Below are 24,941 nucleotides of genomic sequence, written 5' to 3'. Positions count from 1 at the left end.
CAGAACCACCTGCCCGCTACCCCTTCATCCTTCAACCTTCAGGCCATGTGTCATCTTCGCAGGAGAATCTTTGCTCCCGCCTCAGACGAGGCTCCTTGTTTCATGTTCTCCTAGAACCTGTTTACTTTTCTACTGTTTGCCCCCAAAGGGTGTAAATTCCATGAGGGCGAGGACTTGACTTGTTTACTGCTCTTTACCCAGAGTTTCAAACGTGTGTTGAATGAATAAATCATACTCACCACTCTTTGTTACTTTACATCTCTGTTGTTATCGGGCTCAAGTCTGCCTCTTATTGGATGGAGAGTTCCATGGGGTAGGAACTGTGTCTGCTCTCTTCAGCATCGTATTCCTGCATTGTACCATAGGAGGCCTTCCACACATGAATATTCAGTAAATTTTGTCACAGCCATGTGAAAAATCACGCCAGATGGGTAATAGTGTTTGTGTTAGGTTTGTGAAAACAACTGCTTTTTTTCCCCTCTGTCTGCAAGAAAAATTATAATGGAAAAAAACACAACAATATAAATAAAAATTCAGACAGAAAGAAAGAATAGGTTCATATATTACATTTACTGAATACACATAATAAAAAAAGCTAAAGATAGAAACGATATCTATAATTATTCTGCACTAAGAGATCAGATGTTTTGTTTTTTCCCCCACTATGTCTACATGGGTGCAGCATTTTACGTAGCTCATAGTCAACGAAACGTGCATTTTGTTTTTCTTGCTTCGTTCTATGTCACGTGCATTTCCCCAGGATTCTGCATTGCTTTTGCATACTTATTTTTAGAAACTGCATAAAGGGGGCGCCTGGACAGCTCAGTTGGTTGAGCGTCCAACTTCGCTCGGTCACGATCTCACCGTTCACGAGTTCAAGCCCCGCATCCAGCTCTGCGCTGACAGCGGAGCGTGTTTGAGATTCTCTCTCCCTTTCTCTCTGCCCGCCCCCTCTCAGAATCAAATCAACGTTAAAAAAAACAACAACAACAACCAGAAACTACAGAAAGTTCAGTTAAATTAACGTACAGGGAAGGGGACTATTTCTTCGAGACATAGTTCCTAGAGTAGAGTTCACACCGTATGAGCATTCCCGCAGAGATACGGATTGCGGACTTCATTGGCCGGAAGCTGAAGAAGAAACAGGCAGCGATGGATGTGAGTGCACGTGTAGAGTGAGAGCTTGAGGTGAAATTGAGCGAAGTGTGATTATGTTCAAAGAGAGTCCCTATTGCATCAAGGCTCTAATAAGAACCAAGAGATACAGTCACGCTGATGGGAGAATCCCGAAGTCAGGTAGCTTGGCTGTCCTCTGACATGAGGTGGGTGTGTCGACGTCGGGGCTGGTGCTGCAGGTTGGGCTCTAGCGATGGGGGAGGACTGGGAGGAAGCGGAGGTGGTGAATAAACGCGGGGCACTGATAAATGAGGTATTGAGAAGTTGGAGACGGCCAGCACCCGGTAGGGACAGTCACTTGGGGTCTCTGAGTCTGTTCGGAAGGGACGTGGCAGGACAGGGGAGTGACGGCATTGGCACACGGAGGCCCCGAGCGGATGTTGTGGGCTGGACGTGACATTGCTGCCTGATGCTTTTCAAAATGCAAGTCTGGGCAGGATGGCCTTTGGCTTCCTTCTCGATTATTTTGTAAAACTACAGTATCGTAGCCGCAAGCAGGAGCGTGGGTTGCAGCCACCTCGGTTCGGCACCTTTAACCCCAGATTTGCCGCTCTGTGGCCGGCTTGCTCCCGTCTACTTAGTGACACCAGCTCCCCCGCACTTGTGTTCCACAGAGGACCTCGCATAAAGGGGCGGGTGATGGCAGAGTCACATGCCATCCTTCCCCAGACGGCAGAACTGCCCAAGCTCGGACCCCACCCACGAGCCCGACGTGTTCAGCAGCGCCACACCAGCCTGTCACATCATGGGCTCCAGTCTCCCCTTGCTGCCGTTTGCCTCCGTCCAGGGCTCGCACGCTCGCTCTCGCACTCTCTCTCGCCCTCTGGATTAACTACCTTTCATTTCCAAACAGTTCTAGCGTTTTCCCGAAATGGAGCGAAACCGTCTGCTTTGAAAAAAAAAAAAAATCACCACCAGTGATTCCGTTAAGGACTTAGAGCAGCATTTTCATTGGAAACAGGACTGAGCACGAGAGGGCAGGGAGGAGAAGGAAGGCATGGTGGGATTTGGGGCCTGGCGTGGGGCCGACACACTTGTGCTCTGGGCGCCTTCCCTTCCCATCTCACATCCCAGTGCCCTTGCAGATTTGGCATTACCTGTGGGCTCCTCCATGCGATTTTGTGGTTTGGGGTGTAAAGAATTTCGCTACTTTTTAAAGAAATTTCTTAAATGGCTTTATTTTTGAGAGAGAGAGAGAGTGAGAGAGACAGAGCCTGAGCGGGAGAGGGGCAGAGAGAGAGGGAGACACAGAATCGGAAGCAGGCTCCAGGCCCTGAGCTGTCAGCACAGAGCCCGACACGGGGCTCGAACCCACGAACCATGAGATTATGACCTGAGCTGAAGTCGGACACCCAACCGACTGACTGAGCCACCCAGGAGCCCCAGAGAATTTTGTTATCTAAAACTAGATTCAACCATTTCTTCTCTGCATGTTAACTGTATCTTTGGCCACTGGATGGGTAAGTAAGGACCCTGTTATATTCAGTGTTGAATCCCCACTGTCCACACTGGGACTGGTACATGGACATTGCTCAATAAACACTGAATGAATGAATGAATGAATGAGTAATCAGAACTAGAATATTCTGGGTGGCTCAGTCAGTTAAGCATCGAACTTCGGCTCAAGTCATGATCTCACGGTTCATGAGTTCGAGCCCCGTGCTGGGCTCTGTGCTGACAGCTCACAGCCTGGAGCCTGCTTCAGATTCTGTGTCTCCCTCCCTCTCTGCTCCTCCCCTGTTCAAGCTCTGTATCTCTCTGTCTCTCAAAAGTAAGTAAACATTTACAAATATTTTTTTAAAAAAGAGCTAGAATATTCTGGTTTTTCCATATCATTAAACTATCGATCATTGCTCGTCCCAGGTTGTCACTACCAGTGTGATTGTTTTAATGACTAGCAAAACTTAGATTGTCATCGTATTTAGAAAAACACAGCCAAAAATGGACACAGTGGTAAAAAGGAAATTCTGACTAGAGCAGCTTTCCCCCCAGACTCCGTTTACACAGTTCTTCTAGGTCACGTTTGGCCTCCTGTCACATGAGTTTGCACTTGATGTGAAGAAATTTAAAGGGCACATTGGTATTTTTGTTTCATTTCAGCAAACTCCAGAAGACAAAGAGGGATATCAGATGGCTTCAAGGAGTGACTGGTGAATGGTTTGAAGAAATTCAAAGAAAGAAGTTTTGCAATGAAACAGACGTTAGCCAGATGTTGAAACAACCACTCACATACAGGCTAAGGAAAGGGATGGCAGAAAATGGTGAGGAAAAAACTTACACGTCTAAATTTTTTTTTCTTATAGCCTGGTATGATAGATAAGGACTCCAATGAACCAATCCATGTTTTGGGCTATTTTAAAATCATAAGGTACAAGAGTTTTCTAACATAATATACAGTAAGAAGAGTCAACTGAAAATGTACTGTAATGTCCTAGGGGTGTGTTTTTAGGATGGGGCAAGATAGCATAGTGGTTAAGAACACACATGTTGAGGGGCGCCCGTGTGGCTCAGTCGGCTGGACATCTGACTTCGGCTCAGGTCATGTTCTCACGGTTTGTGGGTATGAGCCCCAAGTTGGGCTCTCTGCTGACAGTTCAGAGCCTGGAGCCTGCTTCCGATTCTGTCTCCCTGTCTCTCTCTCTCTCTCTCTTTCTCTGTCCCTCCCCCACTTGCACTCCCTCTCTCTCTTCCTCTCAAAATAAATAAACAACAACAAAAAAAGAACACACAAGTTGATATCAAAGGAGACTTGGATTCAGATCTCCACTCTGTCTCTCTGTATTCTCTATTCTTTCAGAATCCATGTGACTGTTCACATGGATTACTTATTCTCTGTTACTAGTATTCTCTCTGTTACTTATTCTCTCTAAGCCTCAATTTTCTCATCTTTAAATGGGTGTGATGATACCTACCTCATAGGGCGGTTGTATACGTACAAAGTGCTGAGCTGGAACATGGTAAGCACTTCTGTGAATGGGATGATGAGGCAGAAGAAGGAGACAGAGGAGGGGAGTGGGGGTGGAGAAGGGGTGATAGGAGAAGAGAGGGGGAAGGTGGTAAGAGAATTGCCACCTTTCTGGAACTTTGGTAAATTAAGCTCCGTAGGTAAATGCCTTCCCGGAACATGGCAACTATGTGACTATTCACATGTCACTTACCTTCACCCATCACTTGTGTTTTTCTAATCTGTAGATGAGGATAATAAAACCTGCTTTCACAGGACCACTGTGAGAATAACAGAGTGCGTTAAAATATCTTCCACTGATACAGTCACGTTGACTGCTTTGACTAATGTGTTACTTACAGTAGCAGCAAGAAACATGTAATAATAGTTCCACACTTTATATGGACAACATTTTACAGCCCCCATAATAAATAAACCTCTCTAAAAAGACTTACAGTTCAGATTTTGAAGTTAACCCAACGTATACCATGGCTGCTTCCCCCTTCCGTGGAATCCCTCTAGTGTTGATAAATTCAGCACGTCCAAAAGTATGACAGTATCATAGACTTCGTATACGTTGATCCTGCCTTAGGATTTTTAATACTCACATATGTAACTATACATTACCTCTACACCTATTAGACCTGTTTCCGTTATAGGCACGCACGCATAGAAACCACATTGTAGCAAATAACACGTACACAGAGATAGATTTTTGATGGAACTAAGGAACACTTTAAATGGCTTCATCTCCTTTTCCTTGACTTTCTTTGGTTGCAAAAAGTTACATGTATAGTATCTGTCACTATGGTTTTAAAGTACTAAAATAAAAACGTCTGAAGGACGGGGCAGCTAAAAGCCACTTGAAAGTTGAATGAGGTCCCTGACACCCCACCTTGGGCCTCGGACGGATTGGCACAGCTGGTTTACAGGGAGGAATGTCCCGCGGAACTGTGGCCCACGGTGCGTTTTGAAAGCCTCCCTGCCCTTTACGAGCATTTTCTCTGTTCAGCAGAACCGTCAGGGGCACAGAGCTCCCCTGATTCCTCAGGTCTCCATGGGGGAATGCCTGCTGTGTTTTCAGTCTGCAAAGGGAGGTGGGAAGCAAGATCAAAGTCTTAGTTCTCGGAGATACATTCACCCGGAAATACTGAGTGATGCCCCCTTTCTCCAACGTTCGTCTAGATCGTGTGGAATTACAAACGTCAAGGTCTAAAACTACGCCTCATCAAAGAAACCCCATGTCTCTTTCTTCCCGGCTGAGCTTCAGATCGTCATTTTCTTCCCTGTTCTCATTCAGAAAATCCAGAAGGGAGACTTCAAAGCTTCTGTCACCGGCACAGAAAGGGTGAGTGAAATTCAGATCATGTGACGGCTCACTAGTTATCTGATGCCAGAGGCCAGTGGCCTGTTTTGTGTTCAGAATGTTTAATGTTTGCTCTCAGGCTTTAAACCCAGATAGGAACAAAGGAGACGGGACTTAGCTCTCATAGGGACAAAGTCCTTATGAAACCACGAAACTTGGCTCTTTGGGAATCCAACTCCTAACCAATTGCACACGTCGCAGGTAGTGCCCTGGGTGGATGAAGGGTTAAATGTTGGGAAGAAATGGGGTGCCTGGGTGGCTGAGTCGGTTAAGCGTCTGACTGTGGCTCAGGTCATGATTTCATGGTTCGTGAGTTCAAGCCCTGCGTTGGGCTGTGTGCTGACCGTGCGGAGCCTGGAGCCTGCTTTGGATTCTGTGTCTCTGTCTCTCTCTGCTCCTCCCCTGCTCTCTCTCTCTCTCTTCTCAAGAATAAATAAACATAAAAACATGAAAAAAGAAATCCGACTTCAGCTCAGGTCATGATCTCGTGGTCCGTGGGTTCGAGCCCCGCGTCGGGCTCTGTGCTGACAGCTCAGAGCCTGGTGCCTGCTTCAGATTCTGTGTCTCCCTCTCTCTCTGCCCCTCCCCTGCTCATGCTCTGTCTCTCTCTGTCTCAAAAATAAATAAAAACATTAAAAAAAAAATTGTTGGGGAGAATCATTGACAATTTCTCCCACTGCTTCTAGAGGCTGGTGTGTACCCAGCCTGGTCGGGAAGATATTTTTAAATCAAAACTCCTGTTTCCTTGGGGATATAGGTATCTGTGGTCACAAGGAGAGATGACGTGTAAAGATTGAGGTGAAAGTAAATAAGATGAGAACAGAGAACAGAGGAAAATTGTATTTTTTAAACCGAGGGAATAAATGTGTTCCTGTGACTGGCAGGTTTCAGGACAGCTTCTCTGATGTGGTTATGCAGAATTTCAGCTTCAGGTGCAGGAAGGGAGGTTTTGAGGAGAGTGGAGGCATAGTTCCGGATCGTTCGCAGTGTGAACCCGTGTAAATCAGTTCGTCTTGACTCATGGGTCGTTAGATCGTTTTGTGAAAAACAAGCCAAGCTTTGCTTACGTGCCGTTGAGCTGACTGCTAAATATTTTCGGCCTGTCTTCCTGGTTGAGAAGCTTCCCGCCCTCTTAAGGTGTCGGTCTCACATGTGATGTGTCCACCGATTAGAAAGGGGGCGTTGCTGCGCTGGATAGGAGGTGCCCGAGGACACCCTCGCTGCACAACAGCCCGTGGCCCGCCGCCGGTGGGCGTGGGGAGAGGCTGCCCGGCCTGCAGAACAGAACCCTGGGCTCCCCTCTCCCCTCCCGGGTGGACGAACGGTGTTTCGCGCCCAGCTCCCACCTGAGCCTGCTCTTGTCTTTGCCGAAATAGTGGAGGGCTGAGCAGCATGTAGGTTTCGGTGCTGGTCCCCCCCCCAGAGCCGCTTGTCAGGAAGTGCTCTTCAAACAGGTAAGTGGCTTTTTCTTCGTGAGAGTGTTTGCCCTCACCTGGGGCTTTAAAGCCCACGAGTGTGTCCTTTAAAGGACAGGCGTTTTATAAGAAGAGAAATACTCCTGGCACGTGGTGTAGCTGGAACTTGTGATGTAATTTGTGTTTTCGGTGATTTTCTGTAAGGCAGAGTTTTAGATAGCTCAGCCGTCTCCCATCGGGAAACCAGGAAAAGTTGAGGAACCTGTTCACTCTGTGGGCAAGTTATTTCCAAGCTCCTGTTGCAAGCCACTGCACAAGTGGGTCCGAGGAGACAGAAAATCTAGATTCTCCATCTGGGTATCCTGTGTGTGTGTGTGTGTGTGTGTGTGTGTGTGTGTGTGTGTTTTAATGTATATTAAATTTTGAGAGAGAGAGAGAAAGAGCACTAGCAGGGGAGGGGCAGAGACAGGGGGAGACCCAGAAATCGAAGCAGCATCCAGGCTGTGAGCTATCAGCACAGAGCCCGACGTGGGGCTCGAACTCACAAACCACAAGATCGTGACCTGAGCTGAAGTCGGACGCCCGACCGACTGAGCCACCCAGGCGTCCCCGTGTTTGTTTTTTTTTTTTAATGTTTATTTATTTTTGAGAAGGACGGGGGCGAGGGGCTGAGAGAGAGGGGACAGAGGATGCAAAGCAGGCTCCAGGCTCTGGGCTGACACCAGGGAGCACGACAGGGGGCTGGAACCCACGAACTGTGAGATCGTGACCTGAGCCGAAGTCCGACGCTTAACCGTCTGAGCCACCCAGGCAGCCCCATGTTTTTTTGGGTATAGACCAAATTGGAAAAAAAAAAAAGGAAACTTTTATTTAGCAACCGTCCTTCTTGTAGACCAAAATGACTTGTAGCTTTTTTACAACTGGGTGCACTGAAACATAAAAATAAGCATGCAGATGTGAAACAGATTTTATCCTTCAAGTATATATGTGGATGTTCAGCAGTTTTCCAAATGTGTCTTCTCTAAATACATTTTTAGTTGCCAAGTGGAAATGGAATGTGCGGGTACAGAATATCGTGAAGGCACTATTTTTTGCTCTTAAGTTTCAGTAGGTAAGCTGTACAAATATGTCCTTTTCATTTTTAAATATGTGCATGACGTAAATATTTGGATATAAATTCTGAGTGTGTGTGTGTGTGTGTGTGTGTGTGTGTGTGTGTGTATGTGTGTCGAGGAGGTGGTTTAAGGTAGGAATATACATTGTGTGCTGTCCTCTTCCAGACACTCTTTCCTCTTAAGTAGAACTTGACTTTCTTTGGCAGTTCTAATCTTTTGAAATACAAAATCAGCCTTCTAAATCCATGATTCAAGAGCCCCTCCTCGCCTATGACTGCACCAGGAGGGACTGGCAGAGGGCTCCGGAAAGCACAGTCATCCTGTGCCAAGTAGGATTCAGGTTTCTACTTGCCTAAGCCATCGAGGCTCAACGTTGTCACACTGGGTGCTCCGGAGAACAAGTCAGCAAAGCAGTTTAGAGGATCTTTTGCAAATCACAGAAAGGGAAACAAGCCCTCTGGGCAAAATACAGCCTTCTGTTCAGCCCTGAAAGACTTGAGTATCAGAGAAATTACTTTTCATCTTTTAAGCTGTGGTTTAACTGAGAAATGCTGCTGGATAATGGATAACTCTCCCCAGAAGAAAATGGATTTGGTCATTTCATCAGGTGCTCACTTTAAAAGTTTTTTTTTTTTTAACTTTATTTATTTTTGAGAGAGATGGAGACAGAGCAAGAGCGGGGGAGGGGCAGAGAGAGAGAGGGAAACACAGAATCCGAAGCAGGCTCCAGGCTCTGAGCTGTCAGCACAGAGCCCGATGCGGGGCTCGAACTCACGGGCTGTGAGATCATGACCTGAGACGAAGTCGGACGCTTAACCTACAGAGCCACCCAGGCACCCCAGGTACTCACTTTAGAAAGGCCCAGCCAGGGCTGCCTGGGTGGCTCAGTCAGTTGAACGTGTGACTCTTCGTTTCGGCTCAAGTCATGATCTCACGGTTTGTGAGTTCAAGACTTGCATCGGGCTCTGTGCTGACAGTGCAAAGCCTTCTTGGAATTCCCTCTCTCTCTCTCTCCCTCTCTGCCCCTCCCCACTCACACTGTCTCTGTTTCTCTCAAAAATAAATAAATAAACTTAAAAAGAAAGGCCCAGCCAGTAGAAGTATATGATATATTGAAGCTTTAATGTTCTAATATCAGTGGTAAAAAGCCATGGGAACATAGTGACTTAATGGATTAACAAAAAGGCAAAAAGTTTTGCCATTTCTGCTTCAGATATAACTAGTTTCTTCTCTCAGATATATGTGTTTCCCAAATTATCCCATTATTATTTTTTTAAGTTTATTTATTTTGAGATGGAGAGAAAGCACAGGTGGGGGGAGGGCAGAAAGAGAGGGAGAGAGAGAATCCCAAGCAGGCTGCATGCTGTCAGAGCCCGATGTGGGGCTCGAACCCACAAACTGTGAGATCATGACCTAAGCTGAAATCAAGAGTCGGATGCTTAACCGACTAGGCCACCCAGGCACTCCTATCCCATTATTATTTGAATCCTGCTTGTAAATGATTGAACTATATCCTCTGTGCCTCCTCCCCACTGCTAGGAAAAAGGACAAATATTTTCCATTCATGTTTTGATTTATTTATTGCTAGCCAACAATTTCGAGAGACATATGCATGTATATTGCATGTATCTTTCCCCCAGCATTTCCCTGGGCGTTGTGTTTCCTCCCGTCTTGTCATAGGGCATTTAGTGCCTGTGACATAGTGCTCAGAGCCCCAGCATGAAATTTCAGTAACCTAGAGCCTCAAAACTTCCTTCTATGTAGTTCGGCAAGTACCCAGTAGCATACGTCATGAGCTTACAAATGCAATCTTCCTGGCTGCCAAAGAGCATCTACGGTTGTTCGTTTCTTATCCCAGACCCCTGTTATTCCAGTGATGCCCTCCCCACCATGAATGCATGCTGGGCCTGCCACTCTGTGTCTCATGGTACCACATAATCCACAGAAAAGTGGTTTCTACAAGGGGGCCACCTTCATTCTCAAAACTGCAGTTCGTTGTGGCAATTTTATGGATGTGGATTTCCCCCCTTACTCCTTATTTGGTGGTGCCCCAGAACTCAGGCAATGTGAAAATGCAAGGGAACTAGTTCATAAGGCTCCTGAGTAGCTTGTACAGTTAAATTTAAGAGGGGCACCTGGGTGGCTCAGTTGGTTAATCATGCGACTTCGGCTCGGGTCATGAGCTCCACTCAGGCTCTGTGCTGAGAGCTTGGAGCCTGCTTGGGGTTCTCTCCTCTCTCTCTCTCTCTCTCTCTCTCTCTCTCTCTGCCTCCTCTCTCTCTCTGCTTCTCCCCCACACTCTCCCTCTCAAAATAAATAAATAAACTTAAAAAAAATTAAAACATAAATTTAAGATCTCCTCTTTCCTTTGAGGACCGTCACCGTGCCTCGCGCATGTAAGTACCTGTGCGCAGTGGAGATTGGAAAGTGGCAGCTGCTCTCCGGCTGTGAGTCCCTGCCCTTTACCCTGTGACTTCAGGAAGGTTCTTTTTCCCCCTTGAGATGCAAGCAGCTTTGGTGAATACACCTCGCTCCTCCTCAGACATGCCCAAATTTGCCTGATGCACAGGGTGTACCCAGTTTAGGCGCTCCGGCTGCAACCTCGCATTACATAAGCAAGACATTCAGATACTATTCTGGAAAGTTGAAAAGGCAGATGAGGGGTGCCTAGGGGACTCAGGCAGGTAAGCATCCGACATCGGCTCAGGTCATGACCTCATGGCTCGTGGGTTTGAGCCCCATGTTGGGCTCTGTGCCGACAGCTCAGAGTCTGGAGCCTGCTTCGGATTCTGTGTCTCCCTCTCTCTCTCTCTGCCCCTCCCCCACTCGTGCTCTGTCTCTCTCAAAAATAAATAAAAACATTTAAAAAATTAAAATGTGCAAAGAAGAAAAGGCAGATGGTATTTCCCCCCTGGGTTCTGGTTATTTTATTCATTCATTTATTTATTGAGCCTCTTACTCACTACAAATGCCTGAGTTTGAAGATACAAAAATCTCAACACCTCGATGGCAAGGAGTAGTCAGAGGGAGCAAGATCCTTCTTGGGAAATGCTCCTTCGGTGAAGCCAGGTGTGGTCTCCACAGGTAGACGGCAGCGTTCTGATGACAAGAGGCAGGACAAGGGGAGTGGTTTTGGGTTTCAGCCTGGGTGGCCCGCGGTTCAGGTGATTCAGCTGATCATTATTATAATCTCATCAACAATTTAAAAATAATGACAGATCCTCAGATCCCCAAATCTGAGATCCTGATTCGGAAGGGCTGACATGGGACACAGGGAGCTTTATTTATTTACTTATTTTAGATTCTCCAGGATATTTGGATGCTCAGTCGGGTTTGGAAACCACAGCGGTAGAGCTTCCTGTTCCGCTGTGGTAATAAGGGCTGTCGGAACTCCTGGCAAGGGTATTGCTAGCCCAGGCGATGGTTTCTCTTCTGTTTTTTTATGGGGCTTTTATCAAAGTCTTACTCTGGATCACGAACTGTGGTTAGTGCTGGAGATAAAATTGTGAAACTAAGGCAAAGTCCCTGCCGGAGAACTTCAGGCTAGGAGGGGACGCCAGAATCCTGCATGTGGTTGGGTGTGAGGTGTGGCACAGAACTCTGGGACGTGGTGGGATATCGTGGGCTCATGTCTTTCCCACGGCAGTTTTCTGGAAAATGACTGTAAGTATCTTGAGAAAGGGATGCCCTGTGGAGTTCACACGGGGATACCGTCCAGCCTAACTGCAGCCTGGGTGGCAGCCGAGTCACCAGAGATGACGGTGCAATATGGTGAGTGCTAGGGAAGGTGCGTGGTATTTCTGCCGTGAGATCGTGTAGGAGAAGTGCTTAACTCAGACTGGAGGACCAGAAGCCTTCCTGCAAGAGGAGAGCCAGTTGTGAACGGACATATAGGACTGAGCTAGGTAATTAAGAGTCAGGAGGTTGCACTGGGCAGAAAGACTGACACAGCCAAGGTGTAGAGACTGGACAAAGTAGAAACTCATGTAGGTGGTTGAGGTTCAGTGCCCTGGTATAAGGTAAGACCCGTGAGAGGTGGAGTGAGAGGCCGGTAGAGGCCAGAACACAGGGCCCAGCAGTGCTAAGGATGTGCAGGGCTAAGAAGCTTGGACTTGACCCTGTAGACAGTGGGAAGCCATTAATCACTTTTGCTAGTAATGGCATTTTTCATATATATGTATATATATATTTCATATATATAAAGTCACCCGCGACCTACTGACCTGGACAAACACTAAAATCTTTTGGTGTATTCCATTGCAGGTGTGCAGGTACACATGTGTATTTTACCCATTGATAGCTGTTAAACAGAGGAATGACATAATCAGATCGTCACTTTAGAAAGATCACTTCAGCTCGGCGCTTCTCAACCAGGGGCAATTTTGCCCCGCAAAAGACATTTGGCAATGTCCGAAGCCATTTCTGCTTTTCGCAACTGAAGGGTGAGAACTTAGGGTGTCTCGTAGGTAGGGGTCAGAAATGTTGCTAAGTATCCCCAAAGAAATATCAGTAGAGCCAAGGCTGGGAAAGTGACCCAGGTGCGGCCCCAAGAACAGACTTGAGGGGACAAAACTCGAGTCAGACCACGTAAGGTAGCGCTGAGATAGTGGCAGCCTGAACTAAGGAGGCAGGCCAGAGGAGAGCAAAAGGCAGACAGATTCGTGCACGGATTTAGATTGTGGAATCATGAGAACCTGGTAATTGGATGTGTCGGGTGAAGATGAAGGAAGAATGGAGATGAACTCTCCTCTCTGACTTAGGAAGCTGTCGGTTGGTGGGGAAGAAACATAAGAGGAGGGGCAGATATGAGGATAAAAATGAACACATTTGCTGATTTCTTCAACGAAGAGGGCTCAAGGAATACCGCTCGTGGCTCTGAGGAGCAAAGCTTACAGCCCTTGGTTTCCCCGGTTTTGGTCTTGTGAGGACAACAAAAAAGGAAATAGAGACACATAATAGTGCTAAGATGGGAGGGCAGTTCCACATGCTCTGGGAGCACGTATGGAGTGTTTGTTAGACTGTCTTGAGCCTGGAACGCTCTTCCAGGGAAAATGCTCAAGGACAAGAGTTATCCGGGCAAACAGGTGGTAGAAAAATGTTTCGGGCAAACTCTGTGCACATGCTCAGAGGTGTGCTGATTCCTCATGGCAGAGGGATATGCAAAGGTGAGAGACGAGGCTGGGAAGTGTGTGGGGACTAGATGGTATAGGGCCTTACGAATGCAGAGAAGAATTTGAACTTTCACCTGGGAGCAAATAAAAATCATGTAACATGTTCAGCAGGGAAGTAGTGTGATGCACTTTGTCCTGATCACTCTGGCTGAAGTGTGGAGAATGGACTGGATTGGAACAAAACTTGGAGGGAGAGGGACAAGAAAAGGACTAGTGCAGAAACAAAGCAGATGATAAATGTCTTGCGTGGGGTACAAATGGGGGGATGTAGAGCTCTGGGTGGTTTTGAAAAGGATTTCTGAGTTTGAATCAACAGGATCTGTTGGTTGATTGGATGGGAAGGAGTGGTCATGCAGGAGGACCATGCAGAAGTCCATTTTGGACATGAGGGTCTGACTTGCCCATGGTCATCCAGATGGAGTTCTTCCATGGCCAATGCTTAGAACATGTTCCATCAGTATTTGGGGGAAGTCACCTGGGGTTCTGGGTTTTTTTTTATAAATTTTTTTTTCAATGTTTATTTCTGGGACAGAGAGAGACAGAGCATGAACGGGGGAGGGGCAGAGAGAGAGGGAGACACAGAATCAGAAACAGGCTCCAGGCTCCGAGCCATCAGCCCAGAGCCTGACGCGGGGCTCGAACTCCCGGACCGTGAGATCGTGACCTGGCTGAAGTCTGACGCTTAACCGACTGTGCCACCCAGGCACCCCAGGGGTTCTGGTTTTTAAAAAGAATATTCCTTGTTTGTTTTTGAGAGGGAGAGAGAGAGAGAGAGAGAGAGAGAGAGAGAGAGCGCGCGAGCAGGAGAGGGGCAGAGGGACAGGGACAGAGAAAGAATCCCAGGCAGGCTCCACACTCGGCGCAGAGCCCAACGTGTGGGGCTCGATCTCATGACCCTGGAATCATGACCTAAGCCGAAATCAAGACTTGGATGCTTAACCAACTGGCTAAGACACCCAGGTGCCCCTTTAAAAAGAATATTCTTGAGCCACACTCTAATCTACTGAGTGAGAATTTCTGAATGGTATCTGCAAAGGTATAGAGATAAGAGAAGATTTTATGGAAGTGAAATAAATTCGGTAAGCCTCGCATACAGGTACCTACAGATGACTGGAGTGCGGGGCAATAAGGCTTGAAAGGTGAGGGGTGGTCTAGGAGGCTCATCAGATAAAAGAGTCTTGTGTCAAGTGAAGATTTTGGATAATACCTTGTAAGATGTTAAGCAGGGGATTGATATGATCACATTTGCGTTTTAGACAGATCTCTGTGGGTAGTGTGAAGGATGGAGAAGAGTCTAGGAGAGAAATGATAGTTTAGTCGGCAGAGTGAGTGAGCTAGAGACGTGGGGTTGGATGTGAGAGATCTTGAAGACAGGGCATCAGGAGGGCTTGCAAGCAAATGCAGAAGATGAGGTAGCCATGTGTCCCATGAAGTCGCCGGGTCTGTGGACTCTTACCAGCCTTGCTTCCAGTGACCCCATGAAGCTTTCATTTTTTATTTAAAAAAAAAAATTTTTTTTTTAACGTTTACTTATTTTTTTGAGACAGAGAGAGACAGAGCATGAGCAGGGGAGGGGCAGAGAGAGAGGGAGACACAGAATCCGAAGCAGGCTCCAGGCTCCGAGCTGTCAGCACAGAGCCCGACGCGGGGCTCGAACTCACCGACCGTGAGATCATGAATGACCTGAGCCAAAGTCGGGCGCCCCTCCGACTGAGCCACCCAGGTGCCCCCCACTGCTGCTTTTATTCGCTCTGCCAGCAAGAGCTGTTCACATCAGAAACATGAATTCACCTTTAGGAGGGTCTGGGAGTGGGTGCAGAGACTCTGTGCCTCCAAGCCACCTGTGTCCGGCCAGCAAATCCACAAGGTCACCCACACTCGGCCTTGCACACCATTAGGTGAGGGGCGGGGGGGAGGGCACGCATCCCCTCCCCACCCCCCGCCCCACGCACAGCTCGCCCTCACCCTCGGTGGCTCTCCATCCCAGTCATGCTCCTGCTATCCTATGGGTCACATCATCCTCCCTCCTGCCCTCCTTGGGGACAATATCCCTGCCCCGGCTGGTGAGCTGCGTGGGTGCTCTGTGGGCACTGCGGCCCCCAGGGCGCTGGAAAGAGTCTTCACAATCTGGTATGTTCTCTTGGCTCCGGCAGATTGAATTACTTTCCAGTTCCCAAGCGGCCTGGCTCCTTCCCATCTCTGGGCCCTTCCTCCTGCTGTTTTCCACCTTTCATACCAGTTCAACTGTATTTCTGCTCTTTGTGTATCTACTCTTTCCTACAGTTTGATTTGGATATCTTTAACATATAAACATTGTTTGGCCTCCCAGATTTTATGCCCGACTCTGGGGAACCACGAAGCAGCTAGGAGTTCAGATAAAAGAAAACTGCATCTTGCCAGTTTTGACTGATCTGACCTGAAGTCCCAGTTTGTTTGTTTAATTCTTGATTCCCTTTGCTGTTCTCTTGGGGGAGGACAGGACCTCATCTTGTACAGAGCAGTGAGTAATTGCCGTCTGTTAAATCTCGAGCTGTAATTCAGGCAGAGCGCTGCTTGGCACAGGATTATGGATCTAAAAGATTAAAATCGATCTCAGTTTGGGACCCATGTCTTGTAAATTTTTTACCTACTGAATTTGAGTGAAGCAGCATAGACGGTAAAAGCATAATTATTTTCCAAGATGGCTTCATAGCAAATAAGGCACCTTTTTCTTTTACATGTTCATTCATTTTTGAAAGAGAGACATGTAGCACGAGCGGGGGAGGGTAGAGAGAGAGGGAGACACAGAATCTGAAGCAGGCTCCAGACCCTGAGCTGTCAGCACAGAGCCTGATGCCAGGCTCGAACCCACAAACTCTGAGATCATGACCTGAGCCAAAGTCAAACGTGCAACTGACTGAGCCAACCAGGCGCCCCAAATAAGGCATCTTGATAAAAACAAACATCCAGAAGCCACCTTTACAGGGCTTGCTTTCTAAAGATTCCCTGGTGAATTGTTGTGTCTGGCCCTGACCCTCTTTAAAATAAAAATGTACGGAAATCTGTTTCCCATTTGCGAGAAGAGTCCATGTGCCTTACTTAAGAAGGAGTGCTCAGGATTTAATGAGCCTGTGGCCAGCTCTAAGCTCATCACTAACTGTGTACATCAGGCAGTGTCTTCTGACTTCCCTGTAAAATGACAGCAGTCATAGTGTCCCCTTTCGAAGAGTGACGTATTGAAATGAGATGATAACATGCGCGTAGAGCACGAGAACACTGATAGCAAGCGCTCGACACGCGTAACTATTTTTGTTTTTATGTCTTTGTGCTGCGTTCCAATCCAAATCCAGTATTAGGTAATTTCTTCTTGGCTGCCTGACATACGAAGATGTAAAACGTTGAGCCTAAACAATCATAGGAAAAAGTTTCTGAAATGTTTTCAACAAGCATTAGCCAAGAAGTGTCTCCCTAAAGGACGTTAGAAATATATCTTCTCAAGATACCAAGATATCACGGCAGAGGTACCGTTGATTGATTGTCCTCCTGGTGAAAGCGAGGCACTTGTTCAAAGAAATCGTTTCAGGGGTGCCTGGGTGGCGCAGTCAGTTAAGCGTCCGACTTCAGCTCAGGTCACGATCTCGCGGTCCGTGAGTTCCAGCCCCGCGACAGGCTCTGGGCTGATGGCTCAGAGCCTGGAGCCTGCTTCCGATTCTGTGTCTCCCTCTCTCTCTGCCCCTCCCCCATTCATGCTCTGCCTCTCTCTGTCCCAAAAATAAATAAACGTTCAAAAAAAAAATTAAAAAAAAAAAAAGAAATCATTTCACGTTTTTTCCACAGATGTGACAGCCGTGCAGGACCTTCCGTGTCTGTGAGGCGAACCGCTACGGTGAGTAACCAGAAGCGAAACGCTACGCTCAGGAATTGTGCCTTGATGAGCCCCCTCGTTGGCCACCTATGTAAATAGGCTTCTCCTTGGCTCAGTTTTACATTGACCTTAGACATCTTAGATTTCTCCTAGGGAGTTTAAAGTTTCCCAACTGTGCTGGGTTTCCAGGACTGAGGCCATCGTGTACCACTCACCCCCTCAGCGGCATCTCTGACACTCTCCCACGGGCCACCCCTGTATATCCCTAAAGCACTGGGCAGAGGAAGACGTGAGAGGCATTCACTGCCACCCTTACAACATCATTTGTGTTCAGCGAAGCGAGGATTGGCTGGAGCAAGTTCACGTGGGGGGACTGACCCAACATAACCCTCCACCAAGGGCTTAGACTTCAGTTTATCTGTTCACATGCTTACAAGATGGAGAAGCTGTAAGTCTTTGTGTCTCGCTTTTTCATGGTCTTAACTTTTGATCTTCACGTGCCTCTGTCTTACTGTGTGACTCATGTGTTTGGGCGATGAAAGAGAATGTTGGAAAGGCCCCAAGAGTGCAGGAGGAGGATAGAGGCAGTTTTCAATTTATTGCGGTCCTAGTACCAGTGCCCACATTTCTCTCGCTCTCTCCCTGTGCCCCGCCTTTTTTTTTTTTCCCAGAAAGCATGGTAGAATTCTAGTGAGGAGTACCTACAAACAGGGCTTCTTTATTTCAGAAACTTTTAAAAGAGAGTCCCCTTTCTTCTTCAGCCTAATCCCACCTCTTTGGGAACAACATGAGCCCTGTCTCCTCTCCATGCTTGAGCCCCAGCCAGATGACCAGCACCAATAACTGCTTCCCTCTCTTTGCGAAGCTGCCATCATCCAGGCACCTGATGTGGATCATTTCGCTTGATCCCCAGAGAAAATCTGTAAAGTAGACTATTATTATCCCCATTTGAAAGATGAAGAAACTGAGGTTCAGAGAACTTGAAGATCATGTTCAAGGTCCCTGGTGAATGGTAGAGTCGAGATTAGAAGATCTGGGTTTCTGGGAGTCCACAGGCAGAAGTCAGTAGTGCCTGGGGTTCTGTCAGCCCGGAAGCCCTGCTTGCTTATGATCACAGGGTTGCTCACCACCGGTAGACTGTCCTTTAACTGAGCAGGGGACCGAAGGGTCATGTCTCCAGCCCTGCTCCCGCATGCCTCTGGATTCCTGCTTTTCCTTGGAGAAGTACTCAGAGCTGACCTCCGTCTATCGTTCGAGAGCATTGGGGTCTGAAGCAGAGGAGGGATCAAAAAGAATTGCAAATGCAAATGCAAAAGCCCTAAGAGACTCTCAACAATGAATTGCAGGAATCTACCCCCAAAACCAAGAGCATATTGCATACACCGCATGTTAGCCAACTTGACAATAAATTATATTTAAGAAAAAGAATTGCAAATGCCTGGAGGTTGAAAACAGTAGAGCTAATTTGGAACTCTCAGGACGTGACAATCCAGTCTGAGGATTAATAGGTTACCTTTTGCTGGCCCTCTTGATTGCCACTTGCATTTAACCATTTCACTACTCAGAAGCATGCCCTTCTAAAAGGGTAAGACCTGGGAAAAGAAATGAAACTGAAGCCAGTGATTGTTGACTCCCGTTAATAACTTTTATAAAAATTCGGAGAGAGAGGGGCACCTGGGTGGCTCAGTCGGTTAAGCGTCCAACCGTCAGCTCAGGTCATGATCTCGCAGTTGGTGAGTTCGAGCCTGGCATCAGGCTCCGTGCTGTCAGCCTGCTTTGTTCTGTGTCTTCCTCTGTCTCTCTCTGCCCCTCCCCCACTTGCCCTCTCTCTCTCTCTCTCTCTTGAAAATAAATGACACATTAAAAAAGGAAGCCAGAGAGAGAAAATAATGAAACTGTCTAAAGCAAAGGTTTTGTGTGACGTGTAGATTTCCATTACTTATTCATGGAAATCTTATCTCCTTCACCTGCAAAAGGCTACAAGTTGGCCATTGCTGCTGAGGCCATTGCTGCTTGATCTTGCCAAGATCCGAGGTAATAAATTTCCCATCACTTGGTTAGCAGCCTGTCAGGAAGGGTACAGAGGGGATTCTGGTATTTTACAGGAGATTGTGCTACATTGTTAGATGAACTTCCACTTAAAGAAAGCTGCTATTTAAACATTTTTTTAATGTTTACTTATTTTTGAGAGAGAGAGAGAGCGTGTGCGAGCAGGGGACGCCACCACAGAGCCTGATGCAGGGTTCAAACCCACGAACTGCAAGATCATGACCTGAGCCGAAACCAAGAGTCAGATGCTTAACTGACTGAGCCACCCAGCGCCCCAGAGAGCTGCTGTTTAAACATTTTCATCAGCTTAACAGCAGCCAAGGTTCTCAGAAAAACGGGATTTTTAGAGCTAGAGAGAAGGTTAGAGATTTGTAGCTCAAGAGTTTCTCCCAACCTCAGCACTACTGACATCTTGGGCCGCGTCCTTCTCTGTTGCGGGGCCATCGTGTGTTCAAACTCACAGGTAGGGAATGCCTATAGTTCTCCTCCACTCAAGTGTGAGCATCAAAAATATCTCCAAAACATGCCAGTGTTCTCTGGGGAGCAGATCTCCCCCAGTGAGAGCCATCTCCTTATAGGTGAGGACACTGGGGTCAAAGTGGTCACCATTTCTGAGACAAAAGACAAAGCCAGATAGCCTTGGCCACTTGATCACTTCTCGTCTCTGAACAGATTTTGGCTGGGCCTGATGCTAGGTGACACGCCAGCTCTGTTTCCGCCCCCCACCCCCCACCCCCGCCACCAACAACACACCACCCGAGTACTCAGCACACCGGGCCAGCGTGAGCTCCCCAAGGCCAGGACCATGTCTGCACTCTTGTCCCTCCCCATGGCTTGGCACAATCTGAGCACTCAGAAATTGAAAGAAGAAATGAATGAGTGCTTTTAAGCTGCAGGTGCATTGGTGGATTTGGCCTTTGCCAGAAAACAGAGAACACGTTCAGGAACACTCTGAAAAATTAATCTGTTGGCTTTGCCAAGGCGTTTGATAATATCACTGAGCTCAGGCTTCAGCTCCGACAGCTGTTGTACAGGTTTGGCCGCCCTAGGAAGTTCTCAGATAGTCTAAGGTTACTCTGTGACAGGTTTGTTTGTCTCATCATGTCAGGATTGCAGACAATATCAGTAGAGTGAATTGGGTTGAGTAAAAGGCCTCATTTTGCTCAGCCTCTTTTATGCACCGTGTTTGAGAATGTAACGGACATCCTAAAAGCCAGCATTTTTGGACTCTGGTGTCTAATTCTTTGGAACACTTTTCTAGTTCTTTTTTAAAAAAAATTTTTTTTAACGTTCATTTATTTCTGAGACAGGGAGAGACAGAGCATGAGTGGGGGAGGGGCAGAGAGAGAAGGAGACCCAGAACCCGAAGCAGGCTCCATGCTCCGAGCTGTCAGCACAGAGCCCGCCGTGGGGCCCGAACCCACATACCGTGAGATCGTGACCTGAGCAGAAGTCGGTCGCTGAACCGACTGAGCCACCCAGGTGCCCAACACTTTTCTAGTTCTTTAGACTATAAGCATTGGCAGGAATCCTCCAGGAAATCCTCTGTAACCCCAGAAAAATAGCGATGACTAACAATGAGGATTCAGTAAGTGCTGGTCACCATTCGAAAGTGTTTTACAGGGATTAGTTCATAATCGTCAGCACCACCCAACGAGTGGGGGAGGGGTGCTGCTACTCTTATCGTCATTCTTATCTCTTCATTTCACTAAGAAAGAAGCAAAGGTAGAGAAAGGTTAAGTAACTTGTCCAAAGTTATGCCACTATTAAGAGGCAGAAATAGGGTTTTAAACTGGGTGGAACTCATGTGTTTGACCATTAGGCTTTCTTCCCTTGGATGTGCTTTTCCGAGTCCTAATACTGTACATATTTGGTGTCTCAATTTTTGTAATCTTTACCAGAAATCTCATATGTGTAATTTTCCACCTTGGTCTGCCATAAATCAGTCCCTAACTGCATGTACGTGGAGGGCATGGAATGCTTAAAGCAAGGTTTTTATCCACAGGGTGTATCAGCTAAATAAGGATCGTGTACGTGAGTAAAATACCAGTAAACAGCAACATAAAGAACAGCGTTAGGGGTCAGATCACAGGAGTGTGAGTAGCCAGTGCCACCAGTTATTATTCATATGACTTAAGTAAGGCACTTATCCAGGATTCAGTGTTTCATCTGCAGAATGGGAATGATAATCCCTACCTCACTTGCAAATTTGTTGTAAGGATCTGATGAGAGAGGATATTTTGAAAGTATATTGAAAACGGAAGAAATGGGTGATTTTGCTCAAATATAAGATAGGTGGTATCGAATGACTGTACAAAAAATGGGTTGGAGAAGCGGGAAAAGGTATGGCAGGAAGAGAGGTGTTGGAATTCTGCTCAGTAAATACTAGCGAGTCACTTACACATGGACGCTATGCTGGGTGCACAGGATACAGAGGAGAATACTAGTTATTTTAGTAGGTGGTCCACTTACAGGGTCCTAACCCATTTGTCTTCAAATGCTTGGTTTCTTGGATCAGGGCGGGGACTGAAATGTGCAGTAGGCAGGAAGGGAGAAGGTCAACACTTCAGTAGGATATCATGGGTATAATAATATGCACCACGATGGGTGTGAAACCACGATGGTAACTAATTCTTCCCAGGGAGAAGAGCTCGCAGAAACAGAGATGAGCTGGACACTGAAGGGCGCATTGCCTTTTTCTGAGAGAAGAGTGGAGAGGGCCGAGATAAGAGCAGAGACGTGGAGGTCTAAGACGAAGGGCACGACATTTTAGAGAACTGTGTGTAGTGAACTTGGAGCACAGGGCCCTTGAAGAGAGCTGGGGAGAGGAATGGCTGAAATTCAAGGTTGGAATAGCATTTCAACCCGATTTTGCTGCACGGAGGTGTTTTGAACCTCCTCCTCTAGGCTAGAATGGAAAATAGGCTTCATCTCTTATGGCAACTTCGTGGCGCGGAACATGGTTCAGAGGAGGGTTCTGAGTCCAAGATGGAGTCCTGACTGAGGATCCGTGTGTGCTCTGGGCCCCAGAGGGATCTACCTCCGTTCTAGGTAAGAGGAAACCTCTTCCCAGCAGCCTCAGAAGATGCTTCCAGCTAGGATAGAGTGTGCTAATAAACTAATATAACAGTAAAGACAGGTGATTTGGCCTGGGCTCTGGAATCTCACGGACTGGGAAGAAATCCTTCCCTCCACCAGTGTGACCTGAATCAATTGACCTGACCTCTTGAAACCTCTTTTTTCTCAAAGTGGTCGTAATAATAGTACCAACTTCATTGGGTGGTTAAAATAATGAAATAAGGTAACCTGTATACAATGCTAGTCACATTGCCTAGACCATTCAGGTGCTGCTGCTGCTGCTGCTAATAAAAACTAATTATGATACTACTCACATACAGCTCAAATAAAAGGGATCTATAGAGCAGTAATAGTGTTCAGTCTTCTCTGTGTTTGGTACCTACCGTTGCCTAGCATGACTTTTTTCTTTTTAACATTAGAGACAGAGAGAAAGACGGAGAGAGAGAAAATGCATATGAATCCCAAGCAGGCTCCATGCTCAGCGAAGAGCCTGATGTGGGGCTTGATCCCATGACCCTGGGATCGTGACCTGAGCCAAAATCAAGAGTCGAGCTCAACCAACTGAGCCGCCCCTAGGAGTGACTTTTTTAGCCATTTTGTCACTGGAAAAAATACCCTTGCAGAGTTCAAATTGAGTGTAAACAAACGCTCTGTATTTTCTCTTAGTCATATAACTTGTACCTCTGTGTAGAGGAAACATCCTTAACATGTTGGACGAGTAGTGCTGGTCTTGACGCAGAGGATTCGGGCAGACGTATGACCAAAGGAAGTTATATTCAGGGTCTCTAGTGGGTGATAATCCCTCCCATCTTTGAGAGGTTCATTTTCGCCTGAGCCCTCAGTGCAAGTATTTTTCACTTATGTACAAATTTGCATTGTAAAAGGCATATGATCCAGGGGGCCAAAAGGAATGTATTCTGGTCTAGATAGAGGAAATGTGGAGTTTGTTTGGGTGTTAAAAATGGTTGAGAGACACTGATGCCAGCCATTCTCTTAATCAGATGCATGTAGTCCACACGAGTGATTAGTTTCTGGTTATATTACCTCCAAATGGGATCTTACTGTAGTTTTGTTTTGCCTCTAGTATTTGTTTACTTCTGAATTTTGTATTAGTGTGTTAAATTATATCCAATGATCTACATCCTAAGTTATCACAGGATTGTTTCTCTGTTATTCATAAATCTCTGTGTATATTCCATTACACATAGAACTGAAAATCACAAGTCAGTGAAATTGGGGCAGGGCTCCTACAAGACATAATGACTTAGATCTTGAGGAAGAAACTAGCAGGAATAAAAATACTGGATTGTGAGGAATATAGAAATCAGGAGAACCTGGGGTTTGGAATTGGACAGACCTGTGATAGAGAAGTAAAAAAGCTGGAGCTTTGGAAAAGTTAGAGATTGGTTTTGGGCATTCAAGGGAAATGAAACATAATGGCGAACACCAAATGGAAAGAGAAAACTTGGGGGGAAGAGGCACCCAAGCAGCAAGGGCTGGGGAGCAGAGTGAGCTGACCACAGTGGCTGAATGGAAAGTGCTGGCCTTGTTCAGGGACGGGTGCAGAAGGAGTTACAGACGGAGTCCTCAGCGAAGAGATGGTGTGACAGAGGAAATGCAAATGGTGTTTTGGCAAAAGAAGGTGAAGCTGTGGGAGGGGGTAATCCCCCCCAAGGTCAGGGAGACAAATTAAGCTTGAATGTAGGGTAGTGATGGATTTGGAGAAATCAAGATAGGGGGCGCCTGGGTGGCTCGGTCAGTTAAGCGTCTGACTTCCGCTCGGGTCATGATCTCGTGGTGAGTTCGAGCCCTGCGTCGGGCTCTGTGCTGACAGCTCAGAGCCTGGAGCCTGCTTTGGATTCTGTGTCCCTCTCTCTCTCTGCCCTTACCCCACACTCGTTCTCTCCCTCTCTCTCTCAAAAATAAGTAAAAATTTAAAAAATTAAAATATATCAAGATAAACCGTTGCTGTAAAGAAAGGAAAACATCATTAGCTCTACATCATCCTCCTAAACCCTGTAAAACCAGCAATGGTGTTTCAAAAAAAAACCCAACCATTTATAAGGTCATACTTTGTAGCGCTTTTGATTCAGAGAACACCGTTAATCAGTGCCTTATGTCCGTCCGGGAGGTTCTGCCATTCTGCATGAACGCTATGGATAGAAATACTTTTTGTTTTCATCTAAGTGCAAGTTCACAAATCTTAAGGTCCACTACAAGCTTCAGGTAGCCAGCTCTTGACAGACCTGAGGACGGTGTTAAATCTAAAATTCCAGCCACTGGGGCCATGAAGACCACACTCCCAATTCAAGAGGTCGATTTCTTCACTGTTTTCCAGGAACCTCCCTAAGATTTGTGTGGTGCTGTGTAAGTTTGTAGGAGTGTTTGGCAGACAGATGCTCAATAATTGCTTGCAGACTCATACTAAAAACCATTAGTGTAGGTACAGAGAAGTTTGTGATCACTTGCAAATGACAGAAACAATGAAACACTGTACGTTGAGAAAGCAGTGTTAGAAAAATTGATGTGTGGTCCTTAGGCTTTACGTTTTGGGAAATTATTGCGGAGACACGTGCGTGTTCTGGCTAGGGAAGGTCCACAAATAATCTTGCATTTTCTGTTTTAAAATTAGCAGGCCAAAATATACAGTTCACCTCTGGAAAATCAACCGGTTGACAGTGTCTTTGTCCCCGGGCGAGCAGGCATGAGGGAGGGAAGTGGTATGCCTCCCTGGGATGCTTCACTGCTGGAAAACGAGTTTTTCCAAGGTAAGTCTATGCATT

The 24,941-nt window shown here is 46.7% G+C and overlaps 1 protein-coding gene across 4 annotated transcripts in view; it reads left to right on the top strand.

Annotated features, from left to right (window-relative positions):
• Nucleotides 1–24,941, top strand: part of EXPH5 (exophilin 5) — an 80,895-nt gene that overhangs the window by 43,221 nt on the left and 12,733 nt on the right. For 2 of the 4 annotated variants that reach the window (XM_043579263.1, XM_043579266.1), the window contains exons 2-5: nucleotides 3,277–3,437; nucleotides 5,306–5,468; nucleotides 17,004–17,052; nucleotides 24,791–24,926. In XM_043579263.1, the coding sequence (XP_043435198.1) occupies nucleotides 3,277–3,437; nucleotides 5,306–5,468; nucleotides 17,004–17,052; nucleotides 24,791–24,926 (509 nt within the window). Of the gene's footprint in view, nucleotides 1–3,276; nucleotides 3,438–5,305; nucleotides 5,469–6,131; nucleotides 6,941–17,003; nucleotides 17,053–24,790; nucleotides 24,927–24,941 lie in introns of those variants that run through there. The other 2 variants (XM_043579265.1, XM_043579267.1) reach the window with 2 other exon arrangements.

This window comes from Prionailurus bengalensis, chromosome D1 (genome assembly GCF_016509475.1).
Source record: "Prionailurus bengalensis isolate Pbe53 chromosome D1, Fcat_Pben_1.1_paternal_pri, whole genome shotgun sequence".
NCBI classification, from domain to species: Eukaryota; Metazoa; Chordata; class Mammalia; order Carnivora; family Felidae; genus Prionailurus; species Prionailurus bengalensis.
This window is presented reverse-complemented; position numbering and strand designations above follow the sequence as displayed.